General features: G+C 16.8%; 1 protein-coding gene across 1 annotated transcript; it reads right to left on the bottom strand.

The window, feature by feature from the left end:
* Positions 1-2776: 2776 nt before the first annotated feature.
* PF3D7_1207200 (conserved Plasmodium protein, unknown function) lies at positions 2777-10948 on the bottom strand (the record flags this gene model as incomplete). The annotated part of the gene is made up of 1 exon (XM_001350445.1): positions 2777-10948. One exon carries the CDS (start codon positions 10946-10948, stop codon positions 2777-2779), a length of 8172 nt encoding a protein of 2723 aa, XP_001350481.1.
* Positions 10949-15642: the final 4694 nt, after the last annotated feature.

Consider the following 15642-nt stretch of genomic DNA (forward strand, 5'->3'; position numbering starts at 1 on the left):
TTCTGATATTTTTATATTTTCTTATATATATATATATTATATAAATTATGTATTAAAATATTTTGTTCTTTTATATATACTTTTTTTTTTTTTTTTTTTTTTTTTTTTTCTATTTCTTTTATAAATGTAATTTTTTAACGATCACTTTTAAACATTTATTTTAATATGAGTTTTTAATTTTTTCATGAAATAAAAATCTCATTTTTTTAATATGGTGAATTTATTATATGTTCTTTATATTTTGTATATTTTATAATTAACAGCACTGAAATTATGTATTTATATAAAATTAATTAATATATATATATATATATATATATATATATATATAATATATAATAAAAAAGAAAAAAAAAAAAATTTAGGCATATATAAATATAATATATATATATATATAAATATATATTGTAAATATATAATAATTTATAATTAACAATAACACTATATTCATATATATTATATAATATTTAATATTATTAGAAGAACAAGTAGAAAATGGAATTTTATTTTTTATATATGTAAAATTCCAAAAAAAAAATAAATATAATTTAAAACAAAGGTAATTATCATATTTATATAATTATAATATTATATGTATGTATATATATATATATATATATTTATTTATTTATTTATATATTTATTTATTTATTTATATATTTATATAAATTATATTATATACATATAATTATAATTGTAGAAAAATTAAGAAAATCACTACTCCACGCAATATGTATTTTCTTTTCTTTTTTCATTTCTCTATTTGAAAATACATATGATTATATTTTTTATTTTTCTTATTTTTATATATATAATTATATAATTTAATAAAAAATATAATATATATATATATATATATATATATAATATTATGTTATTTAATAATTAACATAAGAAAATGGCAAAGTAATTATATAAAAGGCCATAAAATATAATAAAAGAAAAAAAAAAAAAAAAAAAAAAATTTCTTTTAATATTTAAAAAGGGATTATAAAATATTATATTATGTTAATATACCAAGTACAATTTTATAATAATAATATAAGTATAAATATTAATAAATCAATGTTTTTCTTATTTCTGAATATGGGTATATATAATATATTTATTAAAAAAAATTTAGGAAAACATGTATATAAATATATATATATATATAGGAAAAATATTTATATATGTAAAAAGCTGATGGTAAAATAAAATATGATATATATATATATTAAATATTTATATATATAATATTGTTATATATACAATATAATTATGAACCGAAGCTTATGTGTGTTTCTACATAATGATATTTATATTGTAGATATATATATATTATATATGTAATTATTTTTTAATTCAATCCTTTTTACGACACCTAATTTCCTATTTAAAAAAATATATCTTTTTATAAGCCTATAATACCATTATTTTTATTATAAAATTAGTAATGCTATTTTAATTTTAAACGATCTATATTAAAAGTACAATAATATATACAAAAATAAAAATAAAATAAACAAAAAGATTAACTATTAATATATAAAATTATATTAAACTAAATAGTAATTATTTAATATGATTATTTTAATTTTACACATAAAAGTAGAAAATGATTTGATATTTAAAAAAAAAAAAAAAAAAAAAAAAAATGTGTAAAAAATTATATGCTATTGATATATATATATATATATGTAATGTCAAACAATCACGTATCGTATTAAAAGAAAAAAAAAAAAAAAATTCACGTTTTACATGTATCATTTTATTTTTTATTTTTGTATTGTATTGTATGGTTTTATTTTATTTTTTTGTAATTATCATCTTTACCTTTTCATGTGTTTTTAAAATAATACAAAAGAAAATAGTAATTCGCATTCCAAAACTTTATGGAAATTAAAAAATATATTTTTATATGAAATTCACACCCAAACAAACAGTGAGTGTTTATAATTAATAAAATTATAATAAAAGCACATTAAACGGAAAAAAAAATAAAAAAAAAAAAAAAATTAAAATTAAAAGAAATAAGATCCAAAGCAATATTCAATCAAAATAAATTTTCAACAAAAAAAAAAAAAAAATAAATAAATAATGAAATAATTATAAATAATATAAACGATACTAATTGTATATTAACATATACATTCATATTAATCACATATTAAATAAAAAGATGAATCTTTTTAAAATATTATAAAATAAAATATTAAGAAAAATATAAAAATGAAAAAGGGGAAAACACAAAAACTGTACATTTATTCAACATATATAATATATATATATATATTATTATTATTATCAAAAAAAAATAAGTTCGTTTATAAAATTATTCCTTTTTTTTTATAATAAACCTTTAATTATTTTATGATTTTATTTTATATATTTTTATGAAGAACATTTATGCAAAGAGTTTGTATGAATACATTCATCTTTACTTTTTTTTTTTTTTTTTTTTTTTTTGATCTCTAAAGCTAATATTTAAAAACTGAGTATACTTATTTATGTTTTCATTGTGATATTATAAACTCTCATAGTAACTCTTCTTATGATTCATCATGATATCTTCTTTATTGAATGAAGAGTATTCCTTAGACAAATATATTCATTTATATCATTAATCATATTATCATTTGGATTTATGTTTTCAACACATTTATTGATTTTATTTTTCATATGAACAAAGTCGTGTTCGTTCTTGTTATTTTCATTTACACAATTATATCGTTATTGTTTATCAGGTAAAAATAACTAGAATTGTGTGTTTTTTTTTTGTTTTTTTTTTTTTTTTTTAATTCACATTTTCTTTTAAAGGTTCCCGTTTTAATATATCATTAATATATGTAATATCACGTGTACTATTATTATCAGTAACATTTATGGAATCTTGTACTATATTATTATTATTTCTTATAAATTTAGGAAATAATTTTGTTTGTTTTATAACATTTTTCTGGATGTCTTTAGTCATACTCATTATCTTCATTTTATCATAACAAACATTATTCATATTTAATGTACTCATACTATTTATCATACTTTTATAATCATGACCCTTATTAAAATTTAAAGGTCTATTTTCTAAAAGATTTTTTTCAATGTTATATATAATTTTTTTTCCTATTGTATCATTATCTTGTGTCTCATTTTTATCACTTTTTATTTTATTGTGCTCTCCTAAATATATTTCATTATGATTAACAGGAAGAACATATTTTTTATTTTCCTCCTCAATATTAGTATGTTTTATTTGTCTTATATTCTCTTTTTCATGTGTTTTAATTTGGGATAAGATACTATTTTCATATCTATCATTCGTAATATGGCCACCTACACATTTTAAATCACTTTTATGATTATTTGTGTGAATATTATAAAACTCATTATGACTATGTAATATATTTATATCATTAATTTTATTATTATTATGTTTAATATTATGACTTTTCAATATATTATTCACCTCTTTATTATTACTATGTAATATATTTATATCATTAATTTTATTATTATTATGTTTAATATTATGACCCTTCAATATATTATTCACCTCTTTATTATTACTATGTAATATATTTAGATCATTAATTCTATATTTTTCATTTACATTTAGAAATTCATCTGTTTTGTATGAACCATTTTCAGATGAATTTGATAAAAAAGAACACGAATTAAGATTATTCATTTCACAATTATTTGTGGATATTTTTTTTAAAATCATATTATCTTTTATGTCTATCTTTTGATTAGTCATGTTTCTCAAGATATTGCTACATTGAAAATTGTTATTATTGTTGTTTCCATGCATTGTATTGATACAACAACTACTACTGCTGTTGTTACTTTTCTTTTTATTATACATAATAATGTTATTATTTATAATGTTGTTATTAAATATCATATTTTTATTACTTATATGGTGATTATTAATAACAATTTTATTATTACTCATCATTTGTCTCTTATTTATTATGATGCTGTTATTACTTATATGATTACTACTCCGAACATTGTCTACATTATATCCATCAATATGATAATTATTAAAAATATGATCACTTTGTTTATTAAATTCTTTTTTATCCATACTAGTCACATCATTATATAGTTTATGTTGACTTATAAAAATATCATAATTATTCAAGGATTTATTTATGCTATTATCGTTACTTTCACTTGTATAGTCTGCTATATTATTAGCCTCATTCAACTTACCTTTATCTTTTCTTATATAATTTTCATTATTAATAATATTATTGTTGGTATTATTTAGATTTTCCATATTAATAGAATTCTTTTGCTTTTCTTTATTAGCTATATCTATCTTTCCCATTTTGTTTTGTTTTTCAGTATGTAGAAGACCTAATTTCATCATTTTTTTCTGTTGTTTTTTCCACTGTTTTAATGATAAGTTAGAATGATCTATATGATGACAGAATTCACAAGAATCTCCGTTTCTACATCCTTTATTTTTATTGTAAAAAAATGCACAAGGTTTACATTGTCCATTTATATGTAATATATCTTGTACCTTTTTTTTATCTTTGAATGTTTCTTTTATGTTATTATTAGAGAAGGAACATACATTATCATTAATTATTTTAACATTTGAGTCTTCCTCGTTTGTATTATTTATTTGATTCATTAAATGTGTATTATCATTACATCTATTATCATCACTATTATTATCATTAATTACGTCATTATTATTTTCACGATGGCTATTTTGTTCAGGGTACTTTTTTTCATTTTTAATTCGTATATTATTTATATTCTGTACAAGTACATTATAATTTTCATTTATATTTTCATATATTTTAATTGAATTGAAATATTCATTTTTATTTATATTTTTGTTTTGTAATGGTTGAGTTCTTGACCTGTTGTCAGACGTTTTACAAGCATTCTCATCAATATTAAATATGACATTATTATTATTATTATTATTACAATCATAATTATTTTTATACTTATCATAATTCTTATAATGTTGATTATTCCTTTTAGTGTCCTCTATTTCATTAATTTTCAATTTTATATAATTTTTATTCTTTTCAATATTGTTATTTAAAAGACAATTTTCTATATAAGAAAAAACATCTCTCTTACTTTTAAGATTTCTCAAATCATCAACTTCTTTTTTCCCAGTCTCATTTGTTTTTTTTTTATTTATTAATTCGTCTTTTAAATAATTTAATCTCCTTTCTAAAGATATATTATTATTTCTGTTATTACAGATATTATTTAGTTGATGTAATAAGAGATCACTGTTTATGTTATAATAATAATAATAATTATTATTATCATCATCATTATTATTATTATTATTATTATCACTACTATCATTATTATTATTATTATTTTTATTATCATCATTATTATTATTTATTGATCCCATTTTATAATTATAATGATTTATCAAAAGTGTACTTTCCGTACTATTCCTATTTTTAAAAAAATCATAAAGTATATTTGAACCAATTTTTATATCATTATTATAATACTCACTATTTATATCATAATAATTTTCCACATTTCCTTTATAATAATTATTATTATTATTGTATTTATTTTTATAACTCTGCATTATATCTTCATTAATAATATTATCATACTTATTTTTAATAGTACCCAGTTTGTAAAGTTTCATATCATTTACTAAATTGATATCTTTACATTCTTGTATATTTTTATACATTTGATTTGGACTAGATATAATGCTATCATAATTATAATATACATGATTACTACAATTATGATTATTATGATAATTGTTGTTACTATAATATTTTTTATCATAATCTTTGTTACTAGAAATATGGTTGCTCCTTACATCACTATGATATTCATTGTCATCCAAATAATTGTAAAAAAATCTGTCATTCATATCATTCAAATAATTATATAAAACATCATTAGATATCTCTTTAACTTCATTGGTGTCTTTAATATCTTCTGCTTCACATTCATTTATACATTTATTATTATAATCCTTATTTATTTCATAATGATTATTATGATTAATCATACAACTATTTTTATATTGATGAAATATAATTCTGTCATTCGTGTTAAGGTACAGATCATTTCTATAATTTCTACTCTCAATATTATTTGTGCTTACAACATTATTGCTACTATGTGTGTTATTACCGCTATTTAAATTATTGATATTGTTTATGTTACAATTATTATGAATAATAATATCATTATTATTGTTCGTCTTATTTATTCGATATAAAGATAATTGTAATAATGAATTATTACAATCTTGTTGCTTTCCCACTTTTTCTATGTCATTATTTTGTAAAATATTAACATAAACATTGTTATTTGTTTTTGTTATATTTTCTTCATTTATTAATTTTTCTTTTAAGGAATTATTTCTGAATATATTATTAAGCATACTTTTTTCTCCTTCTTTTATATTCAAAAAAAAATCATTTTTATATTCATCATATTCTTCTTTGTATATTTCCCTATTATTATTTTCCTTAAAAAAAAATGAACTCATCCATTCATTTTCTCTATTGTATCTTAAAATATTATCTGTATTATTTATTCTATTGGATTTATATATATTTCTTAAATTTTCAGAAGTAACCTTTCCAAGTATATTATATATTTCTTCATTTCTTATTTTATTACCACAACAAGTACACTCATACTTTTCATATTTATTCATAATATTATTATCAAAATTATTTATTTCAAATTTATTAGCATATTTATTTTTACAACTATTACAATATGGAAAAATATTTTCCCATCTAATATAATTACAATTATTATTATTATTATTATTATTATTATTATTATTATTATTATTATCTAAATGTATATTGTTATTCATAAAATGCATATCCAAATTATTTGAATAATTTCGTATAATTCTCTTCGTATGTATATGGTTATCATTATGATTAATCTTTTCTTTATCTTTTTCATTTGTATTATAATTCAATCCATTCACCTGTGTTATGGTACTTTTATTTCTTACATTTTCGTTTATGGAGTCATTCTTATGGTTGTTAAAATTTATATTTGTATATTTAATTTGTTGTCTAATATATTCGTTGCTAATAATGTTATGATGATTAATGTATCTATCTCTATTTATATGATTATTATTATTGTTACTATTGTGATTATTATTATTGTTACTATTGTGATTATTATTATTGTTACTATTGTGATTATTATTATTATTATCATCATCATTATTATTATCGTCATTATTATTATCATCATTATTATTATCATCATTATTATTATCATCATTATTATTATTATCATTATTATTATCATCATCATTATTATCATCATTATTATTATCATCATTATTATCAGCATTATTATCATCACACCTGTTACAATTATTTCTATTCCCGTTTATCCTGTTCACATTTCTACTCCTATTAAATAGTGATATATCATTTCTTAATAACATCCCCAAATTAATTTTCATATCATTTTCATTATACATTATACCATATGATCTTTCACTATTCCGATTTGCTTCTCTCCTTTGGTTACATCCCAAATCATATATTTCATTTTTTATAAAACAATTTAATTTCCTACTATCACTATTACTACTCTGATTAATAATACTCACGCAGGTATTATTAGTGCAAACTTTACGATCAAATATAAAACTCTCATCATAAACATTTTCATAGATAACCTTATCACTATTTTTATATATTTGGTTATCTTCGTTTGTTCGTTGACTCTCCAAGAAACGATATTCATTTATAGGTACTTCCTTATTATCAAATGTATTATATTTATTATTTAAAAAATTTTTATACTTTATATTTTGATTAAATAGATTTTCATGTTCTTTCACACTACATGAACAATTCATGCTGTTATATTCGTGAGTTGTATATGTGTTTAATTTATCTAAAATATTTATTATATCTACTATTTTATTATTTAATACAATTTGAAATGTTTCATAATTACACTTAATCATATCATCAATTTTAATGGATGTAAATAAATTATATAAGACCCCTAACACATTATCATTATCGATATTATTATTATTATTATTATTATTATTATATGTATCTTTGTAAAATATATTGAAATATTTTTCGTGATTTAAATTTTTAATGTAACGTTTTAGTAAACAATCAATATATCTTATTAATCCAATTTGGCTTTCTTGAAAATATTTACATAAATTCTTTTCTTGTAAGTTTAACATGTGAACAGTATCTTCTTCCACATGTTCATCTATATATATTATTTGTTTTTCCTGTAAACTTTTTTTATTTTTATCAACCTCATTATTATTATTATTATTATTATCATTATTATTATTATTATCATCGATTACAACTTTGTCTAATGTCTTCACATTAGGATCGTTCATCTTTTCTGTAATATCGTTATTTATACCATTAACATAATCATTTGTATTATAACATCCATTTACTTTATTATTCATCACATTATTCAAAGGTATATAATATTTCTTTTCTTCCTTAATACTTTTTTTATAAACAAACCAATGCTTATTACTACTATTAAATGATGTCTTTGATGTATTATATTTCTTTTGATTATCCAAATAACTATTATTCAAATTTATAATTTCATTATTATTATTATGAGAAGTATCCATATCACAAGAAAATATTCTTTGTAACATCTTCTTTAAACTTTCAAAATCATTATATTTATGTGATTTATACAAATAATCAGATATATAATTTAAAATTTCATTTTTTGTATATGCTGTCCAATCATTATAATCATTCAAACAAAATTGTTTATATTCCTTAATACGATTCAAATTTCTATTATCCTCTATATAATTAAAATTTTTTATTCCATCTTTATTCAATAAGTCATAAACTTGATAATTTATATTTATCAAATTATCACAAAGATTTTTATATTTAATAATATAAAATAAGGATCTCAACATTTTAACTTTAAACGATTGTTCATTTAAATAAACATTCTTCTTACCCTTTTTATTTGATTCATATGTATATAAATATTTTTTTTTTTTTAATATTTTAGCAAAATATCTTTTTTTAGACCTATATTTATTAGTAAAAATATTTCTGTCTTTAATGAAATAATTATTTATTCTTTTATTCATAAATTTTAACTTTTTTAATATAACTTTTTTATATTCATTCTTATTAATATAAAATGTTCTTTTATTATATGTCTTCATATTTTTTATTATTTGATTATTATATTTTTCACAACCTATATTAAAACTATAACCTTTCTTTCTTTTTTCAATTTTTTTTTTAATAACTTTCTTTTTAACTTTTAAAAGATTATTATCATTAACTTTAACATTTTTTCTTTTCACTATTAAAAATTGTTTGTCATCTGATTCGTATTTTGAAATTTTTTTTTTTTTATTATTATCATCATCATCGTCGTCTTGTTCATTATTCGTTTGTTCTTTTCGATTATTATAACTGTTTCTATTGAAGCTGCAAAATTGTAAAATATACTTAGAATCATTTTTATTCTTATCATTATAGTTGTAACGATTTTCTTTACTATTACTATAATTATTATTACCACACTTATTCTTATTCTTCTTATTATTATTATTATTTATATTTTTTTTATATAGTGATTCCTTACTATAACATATTATATGTTTTACATCAAAACAATGTTCTAAAACATATTCACACATATGTGTATGCACATGTGAATAAACCTGTACAAAAGGATCAGATCTTTTATTTATCTTGTCATATAATCTTATATAGCACACATTAATAATATTAAGCCTTTCCATCAAGGCATAGTATTTAATATACCTACATATTCTCTTGATATTATTCTTAAAAAAATATAAAATAATTCCAAAAAGTAATGTATAACAATTTATTATAATATAATTTAAATAGAAAGCAGGAATATTATAAGATGCAAACTGAATAAAAATATTAAACTCTTTATTAGGGAACAGAAATGATATGAAATATTTTAAACATTCATTAAAATATTTTAATAACTTTTGAAGTGTTAAGAAAAATTTATGAACTTTTTTCAAATAATTACGTTCTAATATATAATTATTTAAATGAAAAAATTTGAAACATTGACTTTCAATAATATATATACATATAGATCTTAAGATATAAACATTTCGTTTGTTTTTATTATTTAGACGATAAGAAAAAAATATATTTACGTTATCTACCTTTTTGCATTTTAAATATTTAAAAATTGGTTTTTCATATGTGTATATAAAATGTTCTATTATTTTTTCAATTTCTTTAAGATATCGATAATGTGTGAATTCTTTTTTCATAAAATGGTCATTAATATGACTGTACCACAACATAATAAACAATGTGAATGTATTATAAAATTCATATCTTACACAACTTATTTCCACAAAAGGTGTTACATTAAATTCTATATGTTTATACATATTTATAATTTGTTTAATAATTATAGTGTATTTTTTTTTCTTCGTGTCTTTCACACCCTCTTCACATATTGAATTATCATTGCACTTTATATAACTATAACAATATTCATTATATTTTATTTTATGAATTCCTTTACAAAATTGCACATTAATTTGGCTATCCAAAATTGATTTAACAAATCCAAATACATGTAACAATAAATAATAAATAGAATATACATAAGTATAAATTGTAATAGCATATAATATATATTTTTTTTTTCCCATATATAATAATACATTTGTATTATATATTGACATGTATAACTTATCATCATATAATAAAAATTTCGTAATATTTTCATATGACACATCATTAATACATCTCTTCCTATTGTATAAAAAAAGCCAAAACAATTTTCTTTCATAATCTCTTAAAGGATCCATTAATTGATAGTAACTATAAATTAACATATCAACATTATCATTTTTAATATTAATATTACTATTACCCACAAGCATATTTTTTGAATGTATGTAAACAGTACACATTTTTACTTTATTCACAACATATATATGGATAATATTAATACTTAATAATTTTATTTTCTATTATTCAAAAATAAAATATGAATATATATACAATATGATTATTTCACATATATACATATATATATATATATATATATATTAATGTAGTTCAAAATTGTTATAGAATTAAAAATACAATATATATGATAATAAATAAATAAAATGAAATCTATTATATTATCATCATTTCTGTCCTAATGATATGTCAAAATATACAATAGGAATAAAACAAGAAGAAAAAAAAAATATATATATATATACACATATATATATATATATATATATATATATGTATGTATATGCACTGCATATATTGTCTTATAGAACAACCACAATTATAATTTTATATACATATATATAATATTTGTAACATTGTTTATATAATTCCATCAAAAAATATATAATACGAATATTACAAAATGAATGACTATTGGTTCATATACATATATATATTAAAATAAATAATTATACATACGCATATACATACACATTTATATATTCTTCTTTATATCTTCAAAATTTCTTAGTAAAAACATAACAGAATTATACAATAATTATACATATATATATATATATATATATATATATATATATACATATGTTCAACATATAATCTGTTTTCTCATTTAATATTATTTGGTTCCTCTTGTTAATATTATTATTATTTATATACATAAATATAAAGGGAAAACATTCCCCTTATTTTTTATTGAAAAGAAAGAAAAAAATAAATAATAATTTATATATATATATATATATATATATATCAAGGCGGAACACAAAATATATCAAAAATCATTTCTAAGAAATGAAAACATCATAAGAAGAATAATACATAACTAATGATCATAAAATGTATATATATTATCTCAAAAAAGACATACATTAAATTCAAAAAAGGAAAAAAAAAATAAAATAAAATAATTCCGAAACAATAAAACAGATCTCATAAATAAACAACATAGAACTAAAATTTAAAAATTGAGAAAAAATATAAAAAATAAAAATATATAAATAAATATACATATATATACATATATATATATATATATATATATGTGAAGGAATAAATAAAATGTATGAATTTATTTTTATTCTTTTTCTTAATAACATTATAAGGCAAAAATGAAAATAATGATTAAAAGAGGCAAGGAAAAAAAAAAATTAGAATTATTACAACATAAAAAAAAAGAAAAAAAAAAAAATTAAATAAAAAATTAAAATACTGCCTTATCATGATATCCTTTTAATAAATGGAATACAACATAATAATGACTACTCATAAAAATATTAATAATAAAAAAAAAAAAAAAAAAAAAAAAAGAACAAGGGAAAATAAATATATACATACATATATGAATAATATATGTTTATAGTAAAAAACGGATTTGAAAAGAAAAAAAAAAAAAAAATAAAGTATTATCCATTCATATAAGTATATATATATATATATATATATATATATATTATAAGAATATAGCATAAATTTCTATTCATATATGATTAATGCATACAACTATAATTATTTTTTTATTTCCAAAATTTATATACAGTCAATATCAAATATATATGTATATAAGCTAATTTTCATATTAATAAATAAAAAGATAAAACCATTTAATATATTACTTGTTTTGATTATTCTTATTATAATTCTTCATTAAACAAATATGAAAGTCAAAACTAAATGCTAAATATATTACTAGAAAAAAAAAAAAAAAAAAAAAAAAAGGGAAGAAAGAAAGAATAATATTAATAAATTACATACATACATATATATATATATGTGTGTGTTTTATTTGTTCTATTTAAATACAAAATAATATACATATATGTCTACAACTAATTCACAGTGCTGAAAAAATAAAAATAACAACACACATATACTATAATATTATCCATATAATAAATTCATTCATCATTTTCTTATATTTCTGTTAATTTCAAAATGGATACAAACAAAATATTAAATTTCCAAAAATGTAATAAATTAATAAAAATATATATATATATATATATCTAAACATAAATTATTTATATCAAAACAAAACTTAATTATTTGCATAACAGAATTTAAAATTTTGTATAGGTATCACACATGAAATATATTATTCTTCATAAATATAAAGAAAAAAAAAAAAAAAAAAAAAAGAGAACTTAGGTAATTCTCATTATGACTAATATAAAAATTTCATAAAAAATAATATTTAACACCGATCTAGATATTATAAAAAAAATATATATATATATATATATATATAAGAGTGATTCATTTTGTTCATATATATTATCAAATATATATATACTTTTTTGTATGCCACTTAATTTTTCATGATATAAATTAATATATATATATATATACAAGTATTTATATATAATAAGAAAAGATAATAAATATATATTATATATATATATATATATACATATGTATGAAATTCAATTTTTTTTTTTTCTTCTTTCTAATCATACCAATAATTAATCTCACATTTAAAAGAAAAATATAGAATTAATTGTTCTTCAATAAAATATATGGATATTCTTAATGCATTTTAATATAATAATAATAAAAAAAAAAGAAATCATAATAAAAAATTTTCACTAATTTTCTTATATATAATTACTCTTTTTTGAATAAAAAAAAAAAAAAAATATATATATATATATATATATATATATATATGTAGAAAACACATTTATTAAAAATTTATAGACACATATGCGTATATAATTCTCTACATTAATAAATGTGGACTCATTTTCATTCTTTATCTAAAACATTAATAAAAAAAAAAAAAAAAAAAATATGCCTAAAATAAAACCGTTACATATTATGTGTTAGGACTTTCATTATATAAGCATCATCTAACAAATGCAAGATCTTGTAAATAACATTAAATAAAATAAAAAAATTAAAAATAAATATATAAATAAATATATAAATATATATATATATATATATATATATATATATATATATAAGCATATGAAATCATCTAATTATTGAAGTTTGTCTTTTGCTATTAAAAATATTAATTATTTTAAAAATTAAGCTTAAGATAAACACATACACAAATTTTATGATAAATGTTTTACATGTATATTATATATATATATATATACATATACATAAAAAAAAAAAATAAAATAAAATAATAATAATAATAAAATAATAAATAAATAAATAAATACTGATAAATTATTAAAAATTATATATTTAAAAAAACAAGAATAAAAGAAACGTACTGTATAATAAAATAAGATTAAACTTATATAAAAAAAAGCATTATTATAAATTCCTATGCATATAATAAATAATAAAATTATATAAAAAAAAATAAAAATATTTATAAAAATAAATATATATGTAAAAATATATATGAAATATTTTGTATATATTAAATTTACATATAAAAGTTATATGATTAACATATAAATGTAAGGGAAAAAAATATGCACTTTTATATATAATACAGTATGCACTATTTTTATTAAAAAGTATGGTGTGTATGGAATAATGTTTTGACCTTTATATTATTCTTAAGCATTCATAATTTATTTGTTCATAAAAATTTTATTTCCTTGTTATATTCATACAATTTCTGAGCATTATTTTTTCTATTTGTGTATTTTATTTTCATTCCTATTTTTTTTTATTTAGCTTTTCCATTTTATAAGATAATAAATAAATAATTAAATAAATAAATAATGTAAGAAAGAAAGAAAATAAAAAAGAAAATAAAAAAGAAAATAAAAAAGAAAGAACAATGAAAGAACGAAATCTTTAATTATATATTAAAATTACATATATTATATATATATATATATATATATATATATTTATTTATTTATTTATCTAAATAAATCTTAACACATATAATTACACATAAAAAAAGTGTATAAAATATATGAACAAAAATATTTTATAAAATAACACATATATATTAATCCTTATATATTTTATCAAATTAAAGCATTACATATATATATATATATATATATAAACCCTTATAAATAATAATATATATATGACTTGTTTTTTCTAAATAAATAATATAACTGTTGACACATTTTTTCTTTTTCTTATCCTCATTTTTTGCTTTATTTTTCAAATTATGTACTACATTTTAAATACGATGTACTTGAGTTTTTTTTAAATATATAAAAAAAAAAATAAGTATAAGAATCAGTACACAGTTTCTACATACTATAAATGTTTTATATACTTTTTACAAAATTTTCTTATTTTATATTATATATATTTATTAATATATCCCTAATATATATATATATATATATATTAAGAAAAAAACATTTCATATTTTTCGCAAAATTATTTATATATAAAAAAAATTAGGAAGACCTGCTTTTTTTCTCTTGAACATTTTAACATTTTTTAAAAATACCCCAATATGATTGTAACAAAAAGGTATTAAAAATATATATTTTTTTTTCTCCATATAAAAAACTCAATTTTTCCAAAAATTTTATTCAAATAATATTTTTAATTTTTATTTATTCCTTACTAAAATATTATATATATATATATATATATATATATATATATATATATAATATAATGTATGATCTTTCAAAATTTTTTATTTTTTTAATTATATATCAATGATTTTGTAATAATAATATTATATGTATACTTT

This window comes from Plasmodium falciparum (assembly GCF_000002765.6).
Source record: "Plasmodium falciparum 3D7 genome assembly, chromosome: 12".
In the NCBI taxonomy this organism is placed as follows: domain Eukaryota; phylum Apicomplexa; class Aconoidasida; order Haemosporida; family Plasmodiidae; genus Plasmodium; species Plasmodium falciparum.